The 27,798-nt window shown below is 55.9% G+C and overlaps 1 protein-coding gene across 2 annotated transcripts in view; it reads left to right on the top strand.

Moving 5' to 3' along the window:
* COPS7B (COP9 signalosome subunit 7B) overlaps positions 1-21,472 on the top strand; it is a 33,891-nt gene extending 12,419 nt beyond the window's left edge. For both annotated transcript variants that reach the window (XM_075528948.1, XM_075528947.1), the window contains exons 2-7: positions 1,331-1,509; positions 3,726-3,801; positions 5,642-5,730; positions 7,188-7,390; positions 9,578-9,683; positions 20,451-21,472. In XM_075528948.1, coding sequence (XP_075385063.1) covers positions 1,348-1,509; positions 3,726-3,801; positions 5,642-5,730; positions 7,188-7,390; positions 9,578-9,683; positions 20,451-20,609 — 795 coding nt within the window. In that variant the 5' untranslated portion in view covers positions 1,331-1,347 and the 3' untranslated portion in view covers positions 20,610-21,472. The remainder of the gene's footprint in view (positions 1-1,330; positions 1,510-3,725; positions 3,802-5,641; positions 5,731-7,187; positions 7,391-9,577; positions 9,684-20,450) is intronic.
* Positions 21,473-27,798: the final 6,326 nt, after the last annotated feature.

Genomic DNA, 27,798 nt, shown 5'->3' with positions numbered 1-27,798 from the left:
CCATCCTTTCTTCTTAGATGCTATTCAGACAACTGTTTCTTTGCTGGGTTCCATAATCTATTGCAAAGGCTACATAGAACTCAGATGGAAAACACGGAGGATACAATCTTTGGTCTATAGGGCGCTTCTTCTCAAAACACCACCAGGGCTCTGGTCTTCGGGCCTCACAGTCATGCTGCCCCTTGGCCTCTTCCTCCTTGGGCCAGGAAGGCCACCTGCTGCTCTGCCTTAGCTTAGTCTGCTCAGTCTTAGGGTCTCCAGACCTTGGCCTTTGCTGCCTCTGTCGTTTCAGGCAGGGATCTGGATTGTGCCCCACTGTTGGCTTGGTTTTCTTGGTGGTCGTGGGACTCTCGCTGTTCCAGCTTTTGATTGGCTCACTTACTCAACGGAATGGCAAAACTGACCCATCCTCTGGTTAGAGTTCTCTATGCCTTATTTGGGTGCTGCCACCCAAAATTCACTTCACCACTCTTGCTTTCCTGGGGTTTTGTACACGTTTGAAAGTCATGTTGCTCACATGTCACCCAGGAGGCGGCCACGCACCATGCACACCATGCACGGGGCTTTCCTCTTGGAGGACCACCACATGTTCTTTCTTCGTGTGACTCTTGCTGCTTATTTTCACCAGGACTTGGCTCCTTTGCTCCCCCTAGGAAATGACCTCTTTAATGAACAGAAGCATCTTTTTTGGTTTATGTGCTGTTTCCTTATCTGCTTCTGGCTGGCTGCTTGTGATTTACCCACTGGAAGAGGTAACTGCTGTGGATGGGCAGGACCTGCTGTTTCCTAACTCAGGGGCAGTCTGGGAGATGGGTTTAAAGCAGCGACTGAGAAACTCCTGCTTGTGTGCATCTTGGACTTTGATCAGATGTCAGGCGTAGGAGGTGCTGCCCCTGGGAGAACACCTAGGAATGAAAAGGCCTTTACTAAATGTGTTTCATACATCCAAATGAGGACAAAACCCCAAATCCACTGAATGAATTCAGAGTCAAAGCGACCCAGCGTCCAACTGCTCCCTAGGGTGTCCAGGGCTGTAAACTGTAATGCAAGCAGACTGCACCAGCATCTCTGTTAGCAGCCTACTACTTAACCTCCTGCACCCTGAGGCTCCTTAGAACAAGGAGAGAGATCTCTGTAGCTCCCAGTTGAACCCCCAGCCATCTTGCAAAGTGGTCATTGCAATGTCTGGACTCAGAGCCATGCAGGTTGTTTGTTTGTTTTTAATGAACATTTGCAGTTATTTTTGTGTCGGGCCCTAACGGAACTCCGAGTAAGTGTAGACTTTTCAAGGGAGGAGGAAGATTGGCTGACATGCTTTTCTTTTGGACAGCCTCGCAAGGCCAGAGGATGGCAGGAGAACAGAAGCCCTCAAGTAACCTCCTGGAACAGTTTATCCTTCTGGCCAAAGGCACCAGTGGCTCAGCCCTCACCGCTCTCATAAGCCAAGTCCTGGAGGCTCCTGGCGTGTACGTCTTTGGAGAACTGCTGGAGCTGGTCAACGTACAGGAGGTAAGAGCCGTTTCTAGACATTTCCTAGGCCATTCTGTCCTAGGTCTTTCCTGCGCTTCTTGAGCTTCCCGAGGAGCTGCATGTAAGGCAGCATTGTGGCTGGGTGGTGGGGGAGGGGGGTATCTGAGAGAAGGGCAGAGGAGAGGGAGGAGGCTGTCCTGGGCTCCTTCCAGTGAGATGCCCATCTGGGGACAGGGTCAAAGTTGACTGGGTCACTAACAATAGGGAAAATAGAAGAATCAAGTTGAGATGGATAAATTAGCAAAGTAGTGCTAAAAGCGTGAAATGATGTTTGACTGAGAAAGTCTCAGACCCAAACCCTCCCATCCAAACAGAGAAGGAGGGTTGGCCAGGCCCGTGAATAGCAGGGAAAGCTTGCTGCTGAGAACAAGGCGGACTTCCACAAAGAAGAGATTGCCCCAGTGGGGAATGGCGAGACTGAAGTAAGCAGGTGTGTTCCCTAGCTTTGACTTGAGAAGCCGGGGAGCGGTGCTTTTGCTTGTTGGCTTGTTTAGTTTGTCATGGTGACTAAGAGCACAGGCAGGCAGCTCTTATTTATCGCGTCACCTTGGAAACCGAGGAAGGTTGAAGAAGGACCATGGAACGAGGGACGGGAGGAGCCAAGCAGCCTTTTTCTCTTCAATCTCGACTTCCCAGTTTGGGCAGCTTTTTGTTTTCAGTCAGTTTTTACCTCGCGTTCCTCATCCCCACTAGACTGTCAGCTCTGTGAGGGTCAGGTCGGTGTGGTCACCGGTGTCTCCCTGGAGCTTAATGTGTTGTCTGACACTGTAGGCTCTCAGTAAGAAATCCAATTGCCCAGAGATGGACAGTGACCCCTCTGAGGAAAACTGAAAATAAACGGGCTCCTTTTTCAACAGAAGAGATCAGCCAGGGGGCATTGTTTCCTTCCCATTCCTGGAAAGTGAGTAAACAGGCCAGGTGGTGGTTTTGGGATCTGTGGAAAGTTTCCTGAGAGGCTCAGATGCCGATTCAGGCCATCAGTCCTGGTGGGTGTAGCTTGAGAACATAGGGAGGCGTTTGGCAGCCTCTGCCGTGAAATCAGTTGTTGGTTTTGTAGTTCATCTGCTTGGTAGGTGATGGAGCCTTGGCAGCGCAGTGGTTATGCACTGGCTGCTAACCGCAAGGTGTGCTGTTTGAAATCACCAGCTGTTCCCAGAGAGCCGTTGGGGCAGGGCCAGCTCCACTCCTAGGGTCTCCAGGAGTCAGCAGAGACTCCACGACAGGATTTTTGATTTGGTCTGGTAGGTGTGGACGGGTGTGCTAGTCTTTCTGAGGTTGCTGCCAGCAGAGATTTGGGGCTCTCGGGAGGGTTTTGGTCACCTGAGAGGGCAGGTCTACCAAATGAATGAACGCGCTTGGCTCCTCGCTTTCTCTCCCTCAGAGTGTGTGTGCGAGGGCTATGGAGGCGTCGAGACGTTCCCGGGAACTCCCACCCAGGATGCTTTCATTTTGTTTGTTCCCCTGGGCTGGAGCGAGCTGTCGGCAGTCCTGGACCCTGCTCCTGGAGCTTCCTTTTGAAGAGGTCTTGAGCCACCTCCCTGTCGAGGCGTGACTGAGTCCGACGGGAGGGGAAGGGGCCTGTTTGTGCGAACAGGAACCCCCTCTGAGAGCAGCCAAGCTGGGACCTTGACTTTCCATTTCCCCCCTGCCCGCATCCGGGGTTGTACTGAGGGTCTCCACCTGGGGATGCCTGTGAGCCTGGTGTCTTGGCCCATTCTGGCTCTCCGTGCCATCTTGAGCTCATTTGTCCCAGACTCCCCAGTTTCCATGGGTCTGACCCTGGGAGCCAGCCCTTGGCCTTGCTCAGTTTGCATCGAGAGTTGCTGGTTCAGTATGTGGACACAGCCATCTTCGAGACTTCTGAGGGGATGGGAACTGCTTCTCGGGCTTGTTGGAGGTGGGGGATGGGCTAGAGTTGGAGGGATGGACAGCCGGCCAGATAGGCAGGCACTGCTAAGCAGTTACTTGTGACCCACGTCAATTGTGACATGCCTTCCTGAGAAAGAAAGATGGACTCTGGGGCCTTCGTCATCTTAGGGACTTGTCCCCGTTAGCGTAGGGCGCGGCCCCAGGGCCCGAGTCATCACACAGCAGAGGCAATAGGGTCCTGGCCATGACTTTGGCACATGGCTCCAGCCCTCTGTTGGAAACACCAATGATCGGTGGCCTGTGGTGACCTTGTGTTTCCTCTGCAGCTCGCTGAAGGAGCAAATGCTGCCTATTTGCAGCTGCTGAACCTGTTTGCCTATGGAACGTACCCAGATTACATAGGTGAGTGGGCTAGGAGCCTTCCAAAGACGTTGCTTGGTCATTCCGCCGGCCTGTGACTGTACGCCTCTGTGAGCTGATGGAGGTTGGGACGGCTGCTTTGCTGAGCTCCGCAGGTGACCTCACCAAATGAATATCCTGTGGGTAAAGCAGGGACAGTGTTTACGTACCTCTGCATATAACGATTCTGACTCATTGTGACCCTCTAGGACAGTGGTTCTCAACCTTCCTGATCATACAATTCCTCATGTTATGGTGACTCCTAACTATAAAATTATTTCCGTTGCTACTTCATAACTCTAATTTTGCTACTGTTATGAATTATAGTGTAAATATCTGATATTCAGGATGTATTTTCATTGTTACAAATTGAACATAATTAAAGCATAGCGATGAATCACAAAACAATATAATTATATACTGTGAAATATTTTTGTGTTTTCCGATGGGCTTAGGCGACTCCTGTGAAAGGGTCGTTCGACCCTCAGAGAGGTTGAGAACCGCTGGTCTAGGAGGCCGACAGCCTCAGGCGCTTGTAAGCCCACTGCAGCCGAGTCACGTCTGACTCGGAGTGGCCTGTAGGTCTTTACAGGACCAGACAGCTTCATCTCTCTCCTGAAGCACCACTGCTGGTGCATTTGAACGACAGCCTTGTGGCTAGCTACTCGACCGCACCACCAGGGCCCTGCGCACCCACATCCTGTAGCGGTCTGGGTTAGTAGCTTCGGGGGCTAGGGGAAGCATTTTAAATGCCTTCAAAATGACCCTGTGCTGCAGACAGTTTGGAAAATAGAAGCCACTCCTGGGAGCTGCTGACGCTCTGTCAGCGTTGTGGGGCCGGGCTTTTCCTGCCCTCCCTGGTTCCCAGGGGCCGTCTGATCTCTCGCCAGAATCACAGGTCATAAACCTGTGTCCATATTAAGTCTCGGCAGTCGTCTCCACAGCCCCTCCCATTATTGGGGCATCAGGGTGATTTTAAACTGGAATTTGAAGTGTTGGGAAGGAGGCGCTTGCATGTCCCAACAACTCCTGTAGTTTACGTTCGTGGTACGACTGGAGCTGGCACCCCGGCCCTCCACGCTGAGCCCGGCTCTCCTCCTGCTCACTGGTCACCTCAGCAGACCGGCTGCTGCTGGCAGCCTCCAGTGTGCCACTCCTGGGACGCCGTGGGGTTTCTCAGCGGCACATGGGCCCTCTGCACCCTCACTCAGTATAGAGGCCGAGGGTGCCGTCTCAGAGCCCCCCCACTGGCAGGCTGCCTCTGCCTTCCCTGCCCACAGCCCCTGCGCCTCCTTTCCTCACCTGTAAAGTGTTGACAGTGATGAGGTGAGCAGGCCTGGGGCTCTCTGTGTCCTGGGGCGCGCTGCTGAGAAGACTGGACTTGGGGGCTTCAGCACGGCGGTGGGTGCGTGTGCCTCTCGGGGCAGTTCCCCCAAGAGTGAGCTGTGGCAGTGCCTGGAGGCACGCACGCTGCTGGGCTTCTGCAGGAGAGCGCCTGGTGGCTCCCAGCACATCTCAGTGGCTCAGGAATTGCCTGAGCCTGGTGGCTTAGGAATTGCCACCAGATGAATCTTGCCATCATGTTGTTAAAAAGTCGTGTGTGTGTGTGTGTGTGTGTGTGTGTGTGTAGACTTAACTAGACACTTGCCACCTCCTTGTGGCCATTCCCTGTGCAGAGAAACTGAACCTTTCCTCCCTGAGGGGTACTGGCTTTCTGCCCAGTAGGCGTGCACAGTGAGGACAGCAAGGGGCATGCAGTGTGGGGAGGCTGAGAGTCGGGTCCACGAGAGAAATACTAACTTCCTTTTGTGTCTTGATTTCTGTGGTGGGTGGGACTGAGCAGCCAACAAGGAGAGCCTGCCCAAGCTGAGCACCGCCCAGCAGAACAAACTGAAGCACCTCACCATCGTGAGCCTGGCCTCCAGGATGAAGGTACCCTGGCCTCCCGGCCCCGGCACCCTTCCCCCTACCCTCTCCCAAGTCCAGCAAGGGCTCCTAGCTACACGGTAGAGTCATCACACAGGCATGCAGCTTGCTTGGCAAAGGAAGAAACAATAGTAATTCAGATGCGGCAGGCCAGTCGGGGAAAGTCCACCCAGGAGTGATGGGGACCTGGGCAGCAGTGCCATGTGACAGGGAGACCAGTACATCCATCTCGAAAAGCATGCCGCCCGCCTCCCTCACACATCACTTTTTCCTCTTCACGGTGAACTGGGCTGGTACTGGACGGTGAGTCTGTCTGGGAACCTGTGCTGTAGGACCAGCCTGGTTGTAGACAGCTGCCCCAGAGAGTTAACACAGCCGCTATCTTTGAGCTGGCCTGGCTCCCCTCAGCCCCAGCTGTGGGGCAGCCTACAGGCTTGGCTTTTGCCTGTTGTGTTCGCTCTCCGGGAGAAAGCCTGTGAGATGGGAGATTGATTCTTGGCTGTGGTCTGTAACTTTCCTGCTTGGCCTGGCGCTTCAGGCAGATCATTACTGGCTCTGCCTCAGGGACTCCACGCTCATAAAACAAAGCAGAGCACTGCTGTCCCCCTGCCGTCCTCTGGTTTCCTCAGCCCATCGCTATAGTCATGTCGCCAAGGCGCTGCCTCTCTCCTTTACCAGCACAGGGTCCCTTCTCCAGGGGCTGGTCTCTGCTCAGAACCTGCCCAAGGTATGTGACCTTGTGGGCATCTCAGGCAAGAAACCCATTTGATTAGGAGTTGAGGCTTGACCTGTTTTGGGTCCTGATCCATGGATCCAAGTATAGCTGAAAACTGGAGTGACGGCCCCCTTCCTTTCTGCAGCACGTCGCTGTCAGCCCCCCTTGCCCCCCCCCCCTGGATTTCAGGCCCAAGACCCTTCCTTCTAGGATGCTTGCTGCTGCTGTGTGTTCTGCAAACTGCTCCCTCCTGTCTGTTTGCATCCGTAGAGCTGGCCACTGTGTGAATTTCCAAACCGGTAACCATGGGTGCGAGGGCACAGCTGCCCTGTGGCCAGGGAGCCCCTCAGACTGGGCGCAGCCCAGCCAGCCAGCGCATACTGTGGGGGGAATTGACGGCCACAAGGGTCTGAAAACAGATGGAGACGTCAGTGTGACCTGTGGGCTGGCAGGCTCACCGCTAGCTGGGGTGAGGCTGGTTATGAGCTGGCATTTGATGCAGACGCTTCAGACTTCCCGAAGGTGGCGGCCGTGTGGTGTGGCATGTGCTCAGCATCCCCTTTTACTCCTGTGGGAGGGCCTCCCAGATCCAGTGGCTCCAGGGTAGGAAAGTGGGAGGCTGGGCGAAGTCCATGGGCTGCCAGGTCAGTGCCGCCTTGGATGCCTCGTGGCTGGCTTGCTCGTCCGCCGGCCAGCGGGAAGGCGCTGCGGGAAGGTGGCTGTGCTGACGCTGGCCCGGCCCGCGCAGTGCATCCCCTATGCGGTGCTGCTGGAGGCCCTGGAGATGCGCAGCCTGCGGGAGCTGGAGGACCTCATCATCGAGGCTGTGTACGCGGACGTCCTCCAGGGCAAGCTGGACCAGCGCAACCAGCTGCTGGAAGTGGACGTCTGCATTGGCCGGGACATCCGCAAGAAGGACATCAGCAACATCATCAAGACCCTGCACGAGTGGTGAGCCCGGGAGGGCTGCTCTTAGGGCGGAGCCTGTCAGGGGCAGGACCACTGTGCAAGTCTTGGCTGCCCTGGGGCCTTCAGAGATAAAGCAGGCGTGGCAGCAAGGCTAGCTCCTCCCTCTTAGTGCCTGGGGCGAGGCGTCATCTCTGTCTGTCTGTCTCTCCCTCCCTCTCCCCCTCCCCTTCTCCAAGCTGTGTCCCCCCTCCGGTGCTGTAGGTGTGTGAGGGGCTGCGGATCAGAGCACAAGGAGGCCCTGGTTGGGCTGTGAACCTGGTGAGGGGAGGGCGGGGCTGTGTGCTCGGATCTCACAGGGATATTGAGGGCACACTAGATGGATGGAAGGAATTGGGCCATTTGCCTTGTTTGAACAGAATCTGGTGTTCACTTGAGGGGGCTCTCAAGTGGGGTGAGGGGAATGACTGGGGCTTAGGCATCTAGGTGGCCTTAGTTGGGATATTCAGTGGGGCTGAGTTTTGCACTTGGGGCATGGGTGAGGAGTAATTAAGTAGGTAGGCCCAGGGCATGCTGGATCCCCTGAGCAGGGCAGGGCAGGGCAGGCTCTTTGCCCCTGTTGTGGGAGCTATCCAGTCAGTTCACACTCACAGCGACCCTGCGTCCCAACAGAAGGAGATCCTGGGCTGTCCTCCTCATCATTGCTGCGTGCCGAGAGGCTGGGGAATTGTCTTTACACTGAGCGGAATCTCTGGGCTTTTTCATCAATGGAGTGCTCAGGGTGGCTGACCCTGAAGTCCCTCACTTCATGGCTCTCGAGGCGTGGACAGCCTAGCCTGTCTACTCTGCCCAGAGCGCCTGCCTTCTGCAGCTGGAGCTTGCAGAGAGGCTAAAGCCATGACCTCACACACGGAGAAGATGCCCACATCCCAAAGGGGCTTGGTGCTGAGCCTGGGCTCCTTGTTTGCATTAAGTGTCTGTCACTTCCATCTCAGAGATGGCGGCAGTTTTTCGTGCCCACCTCGAAGCCCCCAGCTGCTCTGTCTCAGCCACACACAGCGGACAGGCGCACACACGATGCAGGGTTGGTTTATACTTCTGTTAGGTGCCCTCCTAAGAACATTGGTGAGGACCTTCCAGTCGTACCCGGTCCTCGCCCTTGTTCCTGTGCTGGATGTCACTCCCTCTCATCAAGGGCCTTCTCTGGGGCTGCCCCACTTTACCGAGCGTGCTGTCCCCCTCCAGGGATGTTGCAGCTCACAGTTCAGGTTAGGAGTGCTCTGTTAGGACAGTTTCTTCTCTGCCGGACCAACCGACTGACCGCTCTTGGGCCCTCGGCCTCTTTGCCTGGTCTCTCCATGAGCCATGTTACCCAGCTCTAATGCTGCAAAGGCATGCCATTCCATCCTAAACCCAGCACCTCACTCCACAAGCCAGTCTCCTGCCTGAAAGCATTCAGCTCTGTTGGTCTGTGGGTGGAAAATCCACTGCTCCGGCTCCTGGTCTGCTGCTGCCACTCTGCAGCTTCTCTGGTGTCGCAGCTGTCTCCTATCGCGGGGCCTACGGCTCTCCTCCTGGCTCTTCTCCCCTCCTGCTTCTGAGAGGGCTCATCTTGTGCCCAGCAGGATGGCACTCAGTGTACCCGGTTAGCAAGCACTCACAGCCGACTCACAGTCCCGGCAGCATCTCATCTCCCCCACTTTCTTTCTGACCCAGGCCCAGCAGGAAAGCGCACATCATTTGGTGGGAGTCAGAAGGCTGGGGTCCCAGGAGTCCTGTTGGGTACTTGGGTGTGGGGCACTTCCTGGACCTCGTGGCGAGAGCAGGGGTGCCGTGCGCAGCTGTGGATCGCACAGCCGGGGCGTCATGTGCTGTGCTTGCTGCGTTACTCTTCAAGGTCCCTCAGACACATGTAGACAACAAAGGGACGAGGCGGGGGTGGCAGTTAGGAAGGCATGCACACTGCAGAGGGAAGGGCAGTCTCTGGACTGCGGCCTTGTTGAGCGGGCCTTGTCTGAGGACACCAGCGGGCTCCTGGCTTCTTCCAATTCAAATTGATGGCCCCCCCCCCCGCCCCAACCTCCTGATGCCGCTTTCTGTGTGCCCTGGTTTGGGGAGGTGTGGAAGGGCGTGAGTGGGCTGTGTGTCTCAGTGCAGGAAGGCGTTGAGAGGGGCATGGGGAGGTTGCTGCCAGGGCTTTCTAAGGCTCAGCATTGCTGGTTTCCTCCGTAGGTGTGACGGCTGTGAAGCAGTGCTGTTAGGCATCGAGCAGCAAGTCCTGAGAGCCAACCAGTACAAAGAGAACCACACCCGAACTCAGCAGCAGGTGGAAACTGAGGTAAGGCCGGGCAGAGCTGCCTGTGGTTGCTCTGGGTTGGGCTTGGTGGAGGCAGAGCCAGCAGTTATGTGCAGTGGCCTTGGGCACGGTGCTGGCCCATGGAAGTCCCGGTTGCTCTCTGATTCCCACTTAGCTGGGGGTCAGCCCAAGTGTCCATTGGAGCTGCTGAGCTCAGGGAATCGAGCTTGGGGCTGGGTCCTAAGAGAAAGATGGTGTTTCCCAGGTGGGGCACAGGTGCAGTTGTGTGGTTGTACTTGTTAAGCTGTGTGGCAGGGGTGATGTTCCTTTTTTTCTGTAAACTGCACAGCGGTATGACACAGGTTAGGCACAGTATACTCGTGTGAAGAAGTGGAGGGGACAGTGACTGACAGAACTCTGCAGGCCTCTCGGACCCGGGCTGGCTCTGCTTTGTGGCTGAGCGTGTTTGCCTGCCGGTGGCCTGGCTCCCCATGAGCGACCTCAGAAATAGTCTGGAGCCCTGTGGAGCAGACCACTAGCCTCAGATGGGAGCCCTTGCATGTGACCAGGATGCCAACTGTTGGAGGATCGATGTTCTAACCTTCAGGGATCCAAGAACATGGGCATAGGGGGCCAGAGTTACAGCCAAGGAGCATGGACATGAGTAAGCGTGCTTGCTGAGAAGGCTTGTACAATCCGGAGGTTTCCCTGTGTCTGTTTCACAGACTCCTTGGAAATAGAACATGGACCTGGCCCAGGCATTTGTGATAATGACTTTGTCTGCCACCCCATAAAAACGTGGTGGGGGGGAGTGGGGAGCTACTTGCCTGCTTTCCATAACGAAGAACTGATTTGTTTTGAATTTGCCTCACACACATTGTATGGACTACCTGCCCTGTGATGTCTGACTCGGGACTGCATTTAATTTAACGCTGGCCGAAGCCAAGTAGGAAAACAAGCTGCCATTCCTCTGATAAGGCGGCAGCCACCCCTGGAAGACCGCAGTCTCCTCTCGGCGCTGGGATTGATGTTGGGGAGAGGAGGCAGCAGTCACCGTGCCTTCCTCTCTCTCAGTCGGTTCTCCCTGATTCAGTCAGCTCTGGAAGAAGTAGGCCTGGGGCGAGCCCACGCCTGCTTAGGGTGAATGCACTGTGTCAGGCAAAGTGTCGCCTGAGCCTGACAGCCAAGGGTGTGGATTGTGGGGGTTAGCGATGCCGAGTGGGTCAGTCGGTCAGTGTTGAGATTTTCCTGGAGAATGGCCGGAGCTCCTGTGCGCGGTGGACGCTCGCTCACCCACCACTCGTGCTGCAGCAAGGAGGGCCCCAAGAGAGACGACAGCCAGCAGACAGCCAGCACACGGGGATTCCTCCTGCCCGTCTTTGTGCACGGGAAGCCCTGGCAGTGGTTACGTGTTGGGCTGTGGTCCTTGTGGTCTGAAGTTCAAAACCACCGGCAGCTCTGAGAGCACTAGACGTTCTCCCGTGAACAGCCACAGTTTCAGAAACCCACAGGGGGGCTCTGAGTCAGCACTGACTCGATGGCGGTGGGAGTGTTGGACCCACATGAAACCATCCAGACACAACCTAGGAGGCGGAACCGGACGGACTCCATTTGCACGCCAGAGCAGGGAACATGACAGGTGGGGGCCCCCCCGATGGGAGGATGTCCCCCCCATGCAGGACATCGGCATTTGAAAGCAACAAAGTCAGCAGGGGGCTCTTACTTTGACTCAGCCAGTTAAGAGATTGGGTTCCATGCAGTTGCACGGCTGCCCCAGCTTTCAAGGAGGCAGGTGACCTATCCAGCAAGACTTTGCAGACTGCAGTTTTTCCTAGACCAGGAGGCATTCCATTCACCTGCATTTAAAAATTGTGGGCTGGTTCTATGCTGCCGCTTCAGCCCTGACGGGCCTACACCTGCTGAGATGGGAGGCGTGGTTCTCCCTGCTGGCGAATCCTGATGCTGCCACCAGATGGCAGTAAGGGTTTTTATGAAATTTGAGAGGCAGGAATCTGAGGGAAAAGGCCAAAAGTCGCTTCTGCCGACCAGTTTAAAGTTATCTGTTTAATAATGTTCTAGAACATCCGGAACAAACCAGCTTGGGAAGCGGGAGTGGAAGGCCCAGGCCCAGGGTCTGTGGTCCGCGCTGGAGGCACATGGCAGGGACTCACTGAGTCATGTGGACGTGGGAAGACAGCTTGCGTACACAGCACCAAGGTGTACCGGCATGCTTTGTTCACACGGATGTCTCGCTTTGTAAGCCCTTTCTCCACGGAGTTGGTGACCATTTCTTGTCCTTCGTTGGGGTTGCTTGGTGTCAGAGAAAAGGCTTGATTCCCCCTCACCGACATGTATAACAGCCGAGACGTAGGGTCTGGTCTGAATGAAGTCAGCCTCTCCCAGACTGCGGAAGAATGGTCTCCCAGCCTGTTGCAGAAACCCCCATGGCCGTTAGTTACAGAGACAACCAAAGAGCCAGTCAGCGGCTTAGATTCCCACTCCCAGTGACCCTCCCTTGGGGGGTTTCTGAGACTCGGTCTACCGGAGCAGCTCACCCCACACCGCCACCGGGCTCCTCTGCTGAGGGGGGTGCAACAGTCCTGTCGCGAGCTCTCTCGTTTCCTCTGAGGGATGGTGGCGATTAGTTGAAGCATCGTGTGGCATTTTCCCTTTGCCTTTACTTTTCTGTATATTTGAGCAGGCTGCGGTTGGTGGCAGAAAGAGGAGGCTTTCTGCTCCGTAAAGATTGAAAACTCAAAGGGCCAGTGTGACTGGGCAGCAGTGGGCTTGCTCTGGAGTTTCACAGCTGACCGTCTATGGAGTCTTGGCAGGTGGCTCTCACGGTCATGACTGCCACACTGACAGACTACCGGGTCTTCCAGTCATGGAGGGAATGTGGCATAATTGGACAAGTGTAACCCCTTTCCCGGGTGGGAGGTGGTTAGTGAGGAGGGAGGCGTGGGGCCTGCTGGCTGGTCGGGCAGCCGGAAGTGGACCACCGGGGAATGGGTCCACCTCCCAGCTCTCCTTTGTCGGACTCGCCCCACATGTAGGTTCTCTTTCCTGTTGTCTACCTTAGTGCTTCCCAAAACTGTACCAGAAGCGCTCTCTCTCTCTCTCTCTCTCTCTCTCTCTCTCTCTCTCTCTCTCTCTCTCTCTCCTTTTACGTGAATATTTAAGGTCTCCCTGGAGCTAAAGGAACCCTCCCGGTGCTGCCTGCTAAGTATCTGGCTGCTAACGGAAAGGGTCGGGATTTGAATCTGCTCGGAGGGAGAGAGATGGCAGTCTGCTTCCGTAAGACCGACAGTTGTGGAAACCCATGGGAGCAGGTCTGCTTGGCCCTGTCGGGTTCTTGTGAATCGCAGTCAGCTTGACAGCAGTGGGGACGGAGTGAGGCTGTATCTTGCTGGTAGGTGCAGTCCCTCTTCCAGGAGGTCCTGGTTTGAGCAGCTTGACAGACCATATGCCGTCTGGATTGGCCCTTCAGCCAGGGATGGGAGGAAGGAAAATGGAAAGGATCCGGGCCCTTGAGACCAAAGAAGACCAGCCCTGTGGGAATGATAGTTGTCACCGGTCCCTCTGTGGGAGAGAAGCTAGACCTGTCAGGATTGCGTCCCGCATCCAGTCCTGGGGTGTGGGAGGGTCCTCTATAGTTGGAATCAGCCCGTTGGTGCTTCCCATCCCATTGGACTGCGAGATGGCTGGGTGACGGGACAAGACCTGTGCGTGGTACAGTCTATTGTGGGCACATCGCTCCCTGTGCCCCCCCGAGTCTTGTTGAGAGTAAGACCCAGGGAGACCTCATTAGGCTCAGACACTGCCTAGAAGCACTCTGTTCCTCTGCGGGTCCTTGGGGGTTTAGCTCAACAGGATAAGCACTTGTCAGGAGTGCTGGGGAGGAGCCAGCCGGACAGGAGACCCAGGGGAGCAAGGGAGGGACCCGAGAGGGTCAAGGAAGGGTTCTTGGAGTGTTGGCTCGTGAGGCCCAGGCGAGAATGAGCATGGTAGCCATCTGAATGCCCCTCGCAGAGTGCCCAAGGGGGGCAGGGGACATGTGCCGCGTAGGGAAGGAAGGGACAGGATTGGGAAAGGAAGAGGCCAGGTTCTTCCTTGGAGTAAGTCTCATTTCTTCTTAAATACCGATATCACGGATGCCCAAGAAAGTTGCTTTTTTCTGCAAGAGAAAACTTCCTGAGGAGGTCAGTGGGCATTGGAGTGAGAGGGGTGGGCGTGGAGTGGGCATGCAACGGCTATACTTATGTCCACCTGTCAGAATCTTGTGCTAGACGTGAAAGTCTGCACAGAAAATTATTTTTCCAGCCAACAGTTCATACACAGACTGTTCCGTGATAGGATTGTCGTCCCTGTCGGCACTCCCCGTTTCCTCCTGGGCTCCCTGGTTCTGGGTGTCTGTTGTCGCCGTGCGCCCTCCCTCCCTGCGTCTCATCTCTGGTCGGGGGCAGGTGTGGCCCCTGTGGGGCTCGTTCTAAGCAACACCTTTCTTCATGGTGTTCTTGTTTATGTCACAGGCCGAGAGGTAGCCCCTGAGTTTGAAGTTAGAAGGTTATCTTTGGGGGACTTGTCTCAGGGCAATCAGGGTTCCTCTATCAGGCCAGCCACTCTGGTTTTATTTATTTAATTTTGTTCTCCTTGTTGACCCACTCTCCCTGAGAGCTTGTGTTGGGGTCCTGGTCAGCGTGGGCCAGGCCGTCTTCGTGGTCACTGGGCCCCTCCCAGGTCTCCTGGTTTCAGGTTAGAGGTGTCACTGGTCATGTGGACCAATGCTCTGTGGCTGGTTGCTTCTGTGAGGCTTCCAGACCTTCGTGTCGTCTTCAGTGGACGAGCGTTAGACTCCTGGCCACAGTCCATGAAACCGCAGGACGCTGTCTTCATGGGCTCTGCTTTGCCAGTTGACCTCCGTGTCTCCCGACACTCGCTTTGAACGCAGTACTGGCGTCCTGACGTCTAAGCAGTTGTTCTCACCCTGCCGCCCGTGTGTGCTAGTAGGCGTGTGGGTGTGCGTGCAGCATCCGTGTGTGCTAGTAGGCGTGTGGGTGTGCATGCAGCATCCGTGTGTGCTAGTATGCGTGTGGGTGTGCATGCAGCATTGACACAGGTCGTAGAATGGCCAGCCCCGTGCCTGTGTGCCGCAGACCTGCCCCGTCGATGGAGCATGCACACCAATGTGTCTGCTCACAGATTTTGTTACTATGGTGGTCGGAGATTTTACGTGCTGCAGCATTTAGCGCACCCACAAAACCCTGCCACCGAGGATCCCAGCTCATCGTCAACTCTGTGGGCTTAGAGACAGCAGACAGTGTCACCTTTCTCCCTTAGAATGGCCGGTGGCTTTCAACTGCTGACGCCTCCCGGTTCACAACCCAGTGCCTAAACCTCAGCTCCCCCGGGCGCCTTATGATTTTCCAGAGACGTCCTTTCTGCGTGCTTGCTTCCAGTGCCGCCTTGGCTGCGCTGGCCTCCCCGTGTGGATGGAGCGTTGCTTTTCACCGTCACGAACACGTGCAGCGGGCTCCCTCTCCCGCTCCCGGCCCGGGTGACCACAGAGAATGCTGCTTTCTGGACTCCAAGACTGCAGCCTCGCACGCCGGGTGCCCTAGAGGTGGCTCACTTGGCGGCACAAGCTCCTCTGGGCTCCTCTGTGCCGGCGGTGTTCTGCGGGCGTGGCAGCAGGTGCTGGTTTGTGTGTGAGAGCCAGTGCAGCCCTCTGTTACGGGCACTGAATGTTGTTTCTGGTGGCAGTTGCTGGGGCTGCACCTGTCCGTCGCTTGTGTATGTCACAGCTCTCATTTCTCTGGGCCCCTGACCTGGGAGTGGGACTGCAGGGTGACATTGTAGTTCTATCTCTAGCTCTCAAAGGAGGCGCCCTAGCATCTTCCCAAGAGCGGCACGGGCGTCCCAGTGTGCCAGCTTTCGCTGGTCTCTGGTTTCGATCCAGTGGCACTACTGCGCGGTCGAGGTGGCGCTCACTGGTGTTCTGTGCACCTCTGTGTGGTGCCTCCTGCAGGGACCCGGGAAGACAGGAGCGGCTTTTCCTGTGCTTGTCGGCTCACTTTGGGCAAGTGGCTGTTCATGTCCCTTGGCCATTTTTAAATTGGATGGTTGGTTTTGTTCTTTAACAGAGGAAGTTTTCTACACATTTTAGCAATTAGACCTTTTGTCGTAAAAGTCTATGCCAAAATTCCATCGACACTTTTGGCTGGATCCTGTGTCAAACACTTGAGTAGCCGGGGATGAGGCTGCTGCAGTTTCGTGCTGTGAGGCGTGACAGGGACAAAGGATGAAACGGCCCTTCTGTGGATGCACAGGCTTGTCCCCGTGGATCCCGATGTGTGAGGACATGTTCGTAGACACTCCCCTGTGTGTGAGAGAGAAATTTATAAATGAGCAATTGTACATGAAGAAAACAGCCCAGTCCAGTCCAGGGTCGACACGAGTCCATGAATTCCTCTTTAGACTCGTGAAACACATGCAGTGACACTTGATGCAGGAAGATCACAGGCCAGTGGGTGGGTCCAGGGGTGGTGGAAGCATCTCAGCGCTGGCGTGGGTCTCCACGTGGCTCCTCCAGCTCCAGGGCTCTGGCTCCATCAGCGTAGTTCCCTGTGGCTTGCCAGCAGGAATGTCTCGCAGGGAGTGAGTGTATCTGCCTCCAGTGAGCTATTCATCTTTGTGGTGCCTCCAAATGAGCTCATCAAGCTGTGACCTGATTGACAGGCTAGACTGCACCCCTTTGGAAGTTGACAGGAGAAGCTGTCCCTGCCACACACGGCATTGGAAGTGCTGGACTTCAGAGAGGAAAGCAGCCGTGTAGCAAGGGGTCCATTGAGCTGGTTTGTGCTGGAGGCTGAGGAGACCTCAGCTTGAGAACTGGCGCGTGCACCACAGCGTGGCCTGGACCTCAGGCTTCCACACCAGGAGCTCTCCTCACCTCGTGTTCCTCAGGCTCCAGAGCTCACCCACAGTCCTGGGCGCCGTCGGACAGTCAGACTCGGTTTCTGCTGGGCGTATCCTGCTTGCTCTCCTTCAGGAACACAGCAGGGAAATGGGTAGCACCCTTTCCTTACTCTCTCGGTCAGCCTGCGGTCAGGCTGCCAGGGCTTGCCTGCCTTGCTCATCTCGTGGTTGCAAACTGTGTCAGCACATCTCAGTTGGAGTGACCGAGCGACTCGGTCGTGAAGGCTGATGACCTGTCAACCAGGCGCAGGCAGGGCGGGCTTTCTTGTTTGGTTCATTCGTTTCCCGGGGGAGTTGTGGCACTCAGCGGGAAAGGTGAGCATTTGATTGGGAAACACCATGTGTGCAAATGCCTTGTCAGGGAAACTTGACAGTGTTGTAGTTTTTATTTGAGCAACGTTTCATCAGCACTCGGGTCAGGCCTCGCCGGACTGAGCACACGAGCAGACATTCCTGAATGTCTCCTTTCCAGTGGCAGATCCTTTGAGGTGACTGGCCGCGCACAAAGTACGCGGACGTCCTGTTACCCCCTCAGAAAGTGCATCGAAGCTGGAGAGGCTCTCAGTGCTCATAGATGGAACACCCCGGGGACTGGGGGTTAAGTTTCTTAATCTGACCTCCCAGTGCCATCAAAATATACCTTGAAGTCAGGCATCAAAATACTTCATTTATGTGTCGAAGAAAGCTGATGGTGCCCAGCTATCAAAAGATACAGCGTCTGGGGTCTTAAAGGCTCGAAGGTAAACAAGCGGCCATCTAGCTCAGAAGCAACAAAACCCACATGGAAGAAGCACACCAGCCTCTGCGATCACGAGGTATTGAAGGGATCAGGTATCAGGCATCATCAGAACAAAAATTCTTATCATAGTGAATAAGGGGGAAAGAACGGAGTGGAGACCCAGAGCTGATTTGTAGGCCACTGGACATCCCCTTACAGAAGAGTCTTGGGGAGGAGATGAGCCAGTCAGGGTGCGATGTAGCAACGATGAAAAATACAACTTTCCTCTCGTTCCTAAATGTTTCCTCCCCACCCACTATGATGATCCCAATTCTACCTTGCAAGTCTGGCTAGACCAGAGGATGTACATTGGTGCATATAGGAACTGGAAACACAGGGAATCCAGGAGAGATGACCCCTTCAGGACTAGTGGTGTCAGTGGCGATACTGGGAGGGTAGAGAGGGGGTGGGTTGGAAAGGGGGAACCGACTACAATGATCTGCATGTAACCTCCTCCCTGGAGAACGGACAACAGAAAAGTGGGTGAAGGGAGACGTCGGACAGGGCAAGATAGGACAAAATAATTTATAAATTATCAAGGGCTCATGAAGTAGGGGAAAAAATGAGGAGCTGATGCCAGGGGCTTCAGTGGAGAGCAAATGTTTTGAGAATGATAAGGGCAATGAATGTACAGATGTGCTTTACACAACGGATGTATGTATGGATTGTGATAAGAGTTATAATGAGCCCCTAATAAAAAAATTTAAAAAACAACTCATTTATAAGGGAGCGTGTACTGTGCCAGCCCCAGGCCCCTGGTCTCCCTCACAGCTCTCTGGCTGGCCCTGCTGATGAGCACCCTGAAGCAGGCAGACTTGGGCTTGGCCTTGCAGAGCCTGTGGTAGAACGCCCTTCTGCTTGCCGCGGGCTCCCAAGTGTTCCTGTCCATCGCCCCCTTTCCTGGGCGCGTTAGTCCAGTTGACTAGAGGAACCAATCCAGTGACACTCCAGTGTGTAAGAAAGAACTCTACGTTAAAGAGAGAACATCCCAGTCCAGATCATGTTCACGTGTCTTGATATCAGCCCATCTACCCCATACTAGTCCATAAATTACTCTCGAGACTCACGGGACACATGCAATGATGCGAAATGCAGGATAGACACAGGCCAGTGAGTGATAGGTCTTGTGGATCCAAGGGTGGTGGAAGCATCTCCGAGCAGGTGTGGGTCTCCACGTGGCTCCGGGGCTCTGGCTTCATCAGTGTAGCTCCATGGGGCTTGTCAACAGGAATGTCAAACAGAGAGAGTGTGTGTGTGTCCCGCCTCTGGGGAGGAAGAGAGACAAACTCCCAGAATCTCATGAGAAGGCCACGCCCACAAGGAGGCATCAATCTGGCTGTGACCTGATTGACAGGCCAGACTCCACCCCTGTAACCTATTTATCAAGTTGACATGAAATGATGTAACTATCGCTGGGGTGGAAAAAGATTCACTCGGTGTCTCCATGGCCATTGAAAATCAAGTGCCCCCTAGCCTACAGTCTGGGACATAGTGCAGGCCCCTGCTTCTCCAGCCCTCTTGGATGGGTCCCGTTCTAGCACCCTGGGGCCGTGTCACCGTGTGCTGGGCTGAGTTGTGTGGAGAAACACCAAGAAGTAGTTTGTGTCAAGATGCCCAGGCCAACTCACATCCGTGGGTCCCTGCTGGCCCTTCTCAAGGATCGTGTGGCGCAGAAAGGTGCCGAAGGAAGCAGGGAGATCACAGGTGGGTGCAGAGTCTCCTGGCTCCGAGGTTACTGGAAAGGCCACACCCCGTGGAGGCTTATCAAGCTGACCTGGTGGACAAGTTGGACTCCTACCCCCTGCACCTCCCACACCTTCAGGTTGACGTCACCACTCACGGAGTGAGGCCGTGCACAGCTCGTCTCCCCACAGGCCAGCTCCTGCATGTGGGGTAGCTGTGTCCCCCACCTCAAAACCAAACCTAGAGCACCTCAAACCTGGGAGGTCCGTCTGGGAGGTAGATCGTCGTGGTGAGGTCCGCCTATGAGAGTAAGGCCCCAAACCGGCTGAGTCCCGTCCACGTCAGCGTGGCCCCACGCCCAGCCCCAGGATGCGCTGCCGGGTTCTGCGCAGTCCCCCAGTCACTGCTGTGGGAACTCACTGCTGCGGCCACTGTGTCAGTCAGTCCCTCCAGCTCTGGGGCTGGCTGTTGGGGACTCACCCTGACATCACCGCCCGCCTTGCCCTGATGCGCATGCCCTCCGGCTTGCCCGAGAACATTAACGGAAACCAGCCGCACCCCGGGCTCTGCATCCCGTGCCCTTCCCTTCTCCAGTGCCGAGTAAATGGCGCGCGTCTCCTGTTTGCCTGCCAGGCTTCCCTTCTACCCACATCCTCTCCCTGCTCCCTCCTCTCAGGTAGCTGAGGACAAAGGTAGACAAGCTCTGTGCGCTCAGCGCACCTTTGGCCCAGCCACCTTTCAGAGGACGGGTGGGGGTGGGGTGGGGTGGTGGTGGTCACTGAAACAGAACAAGTGTGGCCTTTGGTCTGGACAGCTCGCTTCAGGCCACACTTCCTCCACCAGTCCAGCAAGGCCAGCCTCGCCGGGAGCTTCCGACGGCTCGTGGGACGATGACGCGAGAAGGTGCCATTTTCCCATGAACTTTCTGAAACGCCCCCACCCCCAGGACTCTTCTGAACCAAACTCGCTGCGTGGAGTGAGCTCTGCCCCAGCTGTGTGGGGCTCGGCCGGGGCGGCGCTCAGGAGTGAAGGGACAGCAGTAGACGCTTTGTGCACACTGTGTGCTGGCATTTGCTCCTTCTCACTGTTGCCCCGAGAAGCGTCACTGTGGAGGTGTTTGAGGTTGTCCTGACGATGGTTCAGGTGCTGCGGGCTTTTCCTGCCTGTGTTCTTTCCTCCTCTCCCAGCAGCCCCCTCCTTTGTCCTCTCTCTCCAGCTGAGACTGCGGGGGCCTGCCCGTTGTCCCTGAGCCCCACCGCCCCGGGCTGCTGCAGAGGGTGGTGGCTGCTACTCTGTGTGGTCGTCGTCCTCAAGTGGGGGTGAGCTTCCGGTGCTTGTGGGCCCAGCCGCACTCACCCTGTGTCTCCCTCCAGGTCACCAACATCAAGAAGACGCTCAAAGCCACCGCCTCGTCCTCGGCGCAGGAGATGGAGCAGCAGCTGGCCGAGCGGGAGTGCCCCTCTCACGCTGAGCAGAGGCAGCCCACCAAGAAGATGTCCAAAGTGAAAGGCCTGGTCTCCAGCCGCCACTAGGGCCGGCTGGGGCAGCTGGCACTCACCAGGCCTGGGCCAGGTTGGGCGGGGACCCCGAGGGCCCGTTTCTCCCCCTCTACCTTCAGTGAGTTCCAGACCTGCCCGTCCCTCACCGGTGTCTCCCCTTAGTGGCACTGTTCCAGAAATCCCACGACTCCGATTCCTTTTCCTGCCCACTCCCTCCTTCCCTTCACACTCAGGGGCTCCACAGGTGCCATCCCTACAGGGTCAGGCACTGCCCGACTCCCTTGGGGAGCTTCTTGCTTCCATCTGTATAGTGGGCACAGCTTTGCCAGGCTGGTCACAGGCAGGAGACAGCTTTCCCCAACGCACCCCGGTACCACAGGGCCCACAGTGTTGTAGGCCCATGCTCTGTGTGCCCTCCTGCCTCACCCTGGTGGCAGCTCCAATCTGGGCCCTGGAGGTGGGTGCTGGGCTCTCTGTACTAAACTGCAGCTTGTCAGCCTCCTGAGCTCGGTGCCCATCCTTGCACTTATTGGGGCTCTGCATTGCCTCGGCTCCGAGAGCTTCCAGAGAGGCTCTGGCAGGCAGTGGCAGGCAGGGAGGCTGTTTTCAGCCTGGTGGTCTCTGCTGGCCCCTGCCACCTGGGCCCCCTGCCAGCGCCAGAGCCATGCGCCCCTGAGACCTGCAGCTGCCCAGCTGCCCCCGAGGATGAAGGATGTGGCTGTGCCTGCCTCTCCACCCCTCCCTGGCTGGTGACCCAGAGACCCCGACAGTGGCATTCTTCTCCTGGCACGAGAAAAGGACTTGACAAGCCGTCCTGAACTTGAACCGTTTCAGGTTATATTTTAATTTTGTTTTTTTGTACAGGTTCTGATTCTAATACATTTCAACATGCGGTTTTTTCCCACGTGTCTATGTTTTTCACAGACTCCCAGCTGAGAGGGAGCGCGCGCGTGCGTGCGTGCGTGTGTGTGTGTGTGTGTGAGAGAGAGAGAGAGAGAGAGAGTGGGAGAGATGTGGTGGAGATCCTGGCAGTAGCGCTGTGAGGAGGAGCCAGCCCATTTGAGAACGAGGAGGAAAGTACAGATGTACTGGATGAGACGGGGGTGGAGGGGATTGTAGAGCTGCTGGGGCTGGAAGGGGAAGGATTCTGGGAAGTGTGTTTACTTCAGCCCTGGGGTGAAAATGGGTGTCCCCTCTCCCTGACCTGCCCAGCTAGGAGCCAGTGTATGATCTATCACGCAGGCTCCTGTCCTGTGGCAACTGGTATGCAAACTCACGGAGCCTAACACTCACCCGGAAGTAGTCAAATGCAGCCTTTGGCGAGCAAGTCTGTAAGAGCCCTGCCCCACTGCTCGGTGGGAAGCTGCAGCACCCACTCTGCCCTCAGTCCCTTAGCCTCCTGGCCCCCAGCCACTCTGGGCTGGTGACTTCCTCCTCCTCCTCCTCTTCCATCGGGAAAACCACAGACTCTCGGCACTCTTCCTTCCTGTGCTCCCCTCTGCAGAGAGAGCTGTCCACCTGTGTCGGTGAAGAGCGGCACTAGGGGCTGCTCTCCTTCCCTCTGGCAGCTGCTGATGGGGCCTTGCCGGGCAGGGTTCATGCTGTGGGACATGGGACGGGTGGACATGCAGGCTGTCCAGGGCTGGGTGGTTACCAGGAATTCAAAGCAAGCATCCTACTCTGACTGGCCGCCCCCCTTCTGTGCCTGAAAGTTTTCACCAGTGACCGAGCCCGAAAGGAGCTTTTACTTGCTCGGCACTTGTCATGGGCCAGCCTCTGCCCTACACACCTCACGGGATTCTCACCATTCCAGGGCAAGTGGTGGTCTGAAATCCACACTCACTGCCAAGGAGTCGGTTGATTCCATCCTAGCAGGACAGTGCGGCGTTGCCCTGTGAGCAGAAAGCCTCGTTTTCCTATGCTGAGCAGCTGACCTCAAAAGTTAGCAGCCTAATTCCTAGCCCGCTCTGCCATCAGGGACTTCAGACTGCAAGCCTCCGCTCCAGAGACCCGCTGGCTCTTCCCCATCCCCAGTACTGCAAACGCCACTGCAGTCCATCTTACTGGGGTGGGTGCAGGTGCACTTGTGGCTAACCTCATAACCACCACTGAGGGCCCTGCTGGCCGTGGTTCAAGCACTGCCGGATGTCCTGGGGGCTGGGCAGTAGGTGGCAAGAGGCCTGGGGCAGGTCTTGGTAGGCAGCTGTGCCTGGCTGGTGGCGCCCCACGTCATTCATGCATACTCCTGAGGAAATGGGAATGAGCAAAAGGGAAAACCAGCCCTGTCCTGTCGCCCCCCTCCCCCCCCCACGCACGATGTCCACACCTGCAACTCATTGGTAGTGACGACGTTTTCCTGTTGTGCCTGCAGGCCAGGTTTACTGGACACTGTCCTCTTCCGCCTCTTGGATGTGGCTGGGGGAATTAAACGGCCTCATTGTTGTCCTTTGAATTTATTTGATTACCACTGAGAGCAAACATTCTTCACCAGGGGTTCAGAGATAATGGACTTTTCCCAGGAACTTTCCTAAGCGCCTGCATCCCAGATGGCCAGGGCGTTTTAGGAAGCCGGTTTGAGACAGTGCACTGCTTTCCGGGTGCAGCCAGGCTGTTCAGTGAGGATTGCCCACCCTCCAGTCTGATGGCGCCCTTCCTGCTTCCCTCTGGCTGCCCACACTCGGACAGCATTGAAAAGGACCCCGATTCGGGCCCTCAAGATGTGCAGTCTGCTGGATTGATGCGGTGTGACTCAGAGTGCAGCCTTCCTTGGGGAGGGAGGGGCTAGAGGGACAGAAACTCCACCTTCAGACGGGTGTCTACCTAGCTGGAGGCTGAATCGCAAGACAGTAGCTTCACGTGTTGATGTTTCCTTAACTTTGCAACAGTGCCTTTAAAGCTGCTGCTGTGTGCAGCTAGCTGGGATCCCGAGACTGGACTGGGGCAAGAGGAAGCCGGCAGAGCTGCTGCAGGCCGAAGTGAAGGAATGCAGGGCAGGAATTCCCTCACCTGTCTGTCTCAGGGTGTCCCCGAGAGCCCCGGAGCCCGGGGAGTCGTCATCGTGGGGGTGAAGCCTTGGAGCCCTGCAGAGGTGGGTTGGAGACAGTGCCCCAGACTTGGGAGTTTCTCTCCAGGCTGACCTAGGCTACTGTCTGGTCCTTTCCTGTCTGCTCAACCCGCACCCCACCCCCACCCTCTCTTCCTGGACCTTCCCCTTCCCCCTCCTTGTGCCTCCATCTCCCTCTCCCTGCAGCTGGGCCCTGCAGGCCCAGGGCGCCCAGCCCAGCCCACGCTGGACTGCACAAAGCTTTGAGGGCACAGAGTGGAGGGTGCGCTCCTGGGCACCCAGCCATCTGCGGGGACTTCGTGCCAGGCAGGAGCACACACTCCCATGGGCCCTGGGTCTCTTGGGTTAAGGTGGGGATTTCTGAGGGTCTGGTAATTTCTAAGTACTGCCTGAAACGACAGCAGAGGGCAGCAGCGCACTAGGCAGCAAAGGACAGTTGTGGAACCTGAAGTGTAGGCCGGGCCCTGGGGCAAAGGCAGAGCCTGGGGCATTGGCAGCAAGCGCCCGGAGAGGCCCAGACTCAGTCCGCGGGACTGGTTGCCTCTCCAGATGGAGCTGTGTGTGTGGAAGTGTGGGGCGGGCCAGGAGCAAGGAGATGGCTTCGGAGGAGGGTGATGCATTCTGTGCAGTAGGCGGAGGCACCTTCTTCATAAGTGTGCTTTATGCACACACGGTGTACATGCGTCAATTCCACAGTGCCTGGGGGGGTGCGCTGTTGCTAGGGGCCAGTGATCGGTTCCCCCTCAGTGACCTGATGTACAACAGGATGAAAAACTCCCCAGTCCTGGGCAACCCTCCCCGTTGTTCCCGACACTTCCCCTTTGAGGGGCTGTCTCAGACCAGGCTCTGCTTTGATGAGGTCCATCAGGCTTTCAGTCGCTAATTGCTCAGAAGTGGGCAGCCTGTTCCTTCCTCCATGCACACAGACACACACACACAATTGATACGTTCTTAAACTTCTATACAGCTAATACACAAGCTTCAAGAATCCCATGACGTGACTTCCGTGCTTCCATGAGCTTTTTGAACCCCCTGGTCTGAGTCGGTTCTGACCCACAGCGACCCTGCATGCAGCAGGAGCCACCACCCGGCCCTGCGCCAGCCCCAGGGTGGTTCTGTTAGAGCCCCTTGTAGCAGCCACTGTGTCCGTCTTGTGCAGGGCCTTCCTCTTTTTCACTGCCCCTCCACTTCACCACCCCATAGGTGCATGGGAAGTGCCACAGTTCCTGCAGTCCACGCACCCTGCAGCTGGTGTCTCCCAATGGTGGCCTCGCACGTGACTTACAAAACCGAAACCAGGAATCTGACCCCGGTACCTCCGGGCCTTACTCAGACGTCACCTGTGTCACACACGCACCGTGTACGTGCACGCATGCTTCCCTGTGTGAGGTGATTGTCAATTTCTCAAACTCCCATCCCTCTTTAGGAGGCAAGACTTCCATCACCCTGAAGACCCCATCCACTCCCCCTTTGCAGCCACACCCATCCCCTCCCTTCACCCGATCCCTAAGCTCTGCCACCGCTCATCCGCTCTGTGTCCCTGCCTGTGATTCCGTCGTTTCAAAGGTGTGACTTATACTCCTGCATATTCCGAACGCTGCCCTCTTCCAAAATCCCAGAGCCCATCTACGACCAGCTGAGGCCCCAGCTCTTTCGGACGCTGCGGGAGTCGTACCAGGGGCAGACTCTTGTGGTGCCCAGGAAGGTCAGTCGCTCTGCCCGTGGTGATGACTGCGTGTCAGGCACCAAAGGCTCAGAAAGGTCCAGCAACCTGCTCAAGATGGCACAGCGAAGAGCTGACGTCTCCTTCCATCTTGGTGTGCCTGTGTTTGAATCAACCCATTGCTGTTGATTTGGTTCCAGCCCACTGCATCACAGAGTCTAGAGCTGTCCCACAGGGTTTCCAGGGCCGGGATCTGAAGTCAGGAGGGGACAATAGGCCACAACAGGAGCAAAGAGCAAAGGGGTCAAGGGTTTCGTCTTGTTTGGACCCCCAATCAATGCTCGTGGAAGCAGCAGCCAGGAGATCCAAAGATGGTTTGCACTGGGTCAGTCTGCTAACGACGTTACTTTGAGGACTGAAGGCGTGCCTGACCCAAGCCGTGGTTTTTCTCACCTGCCTCACACGCAGGTGAAAGGTGCACGCTGAATAAGGAACCGGAGAAGACTCGATGTCTGAGCTATGATGCTGGTGAACATGGAGAGTACACAGACGCCCAAGGACAAACCTACCCGCCTTGGCAGAAGGACGGCCAGAGTGCTGTAGAGCAAGCATGGCGAGACTTCGTCTCATGTACTTGGGACCGGTCTCTGGAGAAGATCATGACAAAGAGAAAGACCTTGGACAAGACGGGCTGACACTGGCTGCAGCGATGGGCTCAACAATTGTGAGGGGGCCCAGGAGCGGGCAGGGTTTTGTTCTCATCTGTAGAGTCGCTATGAGTCGCAATCGACTCACCACCACCTAACACCACCAGCGGTCCTGGGCGGAGAGCGTTGTGCTTGGGAAAGTGGAGGGTTAGCGTGGAAGAGGAAGACACCCACAGGCCTGGATCGACACAGCGGCCGCATCAGGGGGCTAAGGAAAAGGTGCCAGGACTGAGGGCAGTGTTAGAGTCTCCAGTGGTTCTCAACCTGTGGGTCCCGACCCCTTTGGGGTCCAACGACCCTTTCATAGGGCTTGCCCGATTCATGACAGTTATGAAGTAGCAACCGAAAATAATTTTCTGGTTCGGTGTGTTCACCACTACGTGAGCAGCTGTATGAAAGGGTCGCGGCATCAGGAAGGGTGAGAACCGCTGCATCAGACCAAGGTGTGTTTCACTCTTGGGTACTGTGAGTCACCACGGACCCCACAGGAGCAACACATCTTTCCAGACGCAGACTGTCACGGTGGGAATGCGGGGGCACTGGCAGCTCTCCAGGTTGGGGACCCATATGGGACTGCCCTGGAGGCAGACCCTGAGTCCCAGGCAGGAGGAAGGCAAAGGGCTGCAGTAGAGAGAGATGTTCCCTGTATCTCTCTTACAAAGGCCACGCCCCCTGAGGGCGCATCATCAGGCCGTGACCTGATTGATACCATTGGCCTCCACCTCTGTGACACAAGTTCGAGTGGCTGTAGATAGAGGGTTTCAATTGGGTGTCACTGTTTTCCTGTAGGACATAGTTGACCAACACCACTGAGTTTCCAGGGCTGTCAACTGGTAAGGAAGTGTGCTGTCTCATCTTTCTCCCAGGGAGCGTTGGGCGGGTTTGAACTGCTGACCTTTCTGTGAATAGTCCAACACAACGCACTGTGCTGCTGGAGCTTCATCTGTGGCTTCTGAATCCTTCTGACAATGCTCGTAACAGGCGGTGACTCCCTTATTGTCCTTTGCTTCAAGATGTTCCAGGCTCCTTTTGTCCAGTTTCCTCTACATCTGCAACCAGTCATTTCTCTAGGAAGCCCGACTTTTAGTGGGAAATGGGATTTCATGACCTAATGGCTCCTGGGAGGCCCACACCACTCGGCCTTTGTTTCTGGTATTTTCCAGTGGCCAAAACTAATAGGTATCATGTTAGATAAAATACTTAATGAGTTTATACATGATGGTTGCAATCCCAATTTCAGGACTTCAGTTTGTTTTTCCCCCAAATCATTTTATCAGGGCCTAGTCCAGACCATACCATTCAGTAGTTCAGTCACATCAAGAAGTGTTGTATAATCTCACAATAAGTTTCAAAATACGTTCTTCCTTGCGATCCTTGATATCAGCTAGTTCAGGTTTTTTATTGAATGTATTACATTTTTACTTTCTTCTACACTAAGAATCCCGATTCTTTAGGTTAAAAAAGTAGATACTGTAATGATTTGTTTCAGGCACCATGACACAGCAGGAAATAGCAAAACTAATGCTACCACCGCCGGAATGATAGCTGAAATAGTTCCGAAGTTCTCTAGCGTTGGGCAGCCAGATGCTTCTGAGAAGAGGAGATGGCGAGACCTTAACTCACACGCTCTCTCCGTCCAGCGGGATGGGCCTGCCCTGAGCGGTGACCTGAAGAAAAGGAGTGGCCAGTGGACTGATGACCCAAAGGCAGTTTTTATTTCCAAAGTGCAGCTTCGTGTAGATAATGAGGCAAGGCTGCGTAACGCTCACAGTGTAACAATACCATCGT

The sequence above is a fragment of the Tenrec ecaudatus genome, chromosome 13 (genome assembly GCF_050624435.1).
Source record: "Tenrec ecaudatus isolate mTenEca1 chromosome 13, mTenEca1.hap1, whole genome shotgun sequence".
In the NCBI taxonomy this organism is placed as follows: Eukaryota; Metazoa; Chordata; class Mammalia; order Afrosoricida; family Tenrecidae; genus Tenrec; species Tenrec ecaudatus.
This window is presented reverse-complemented; position numbering and strand designations above follow the sequence as displayed.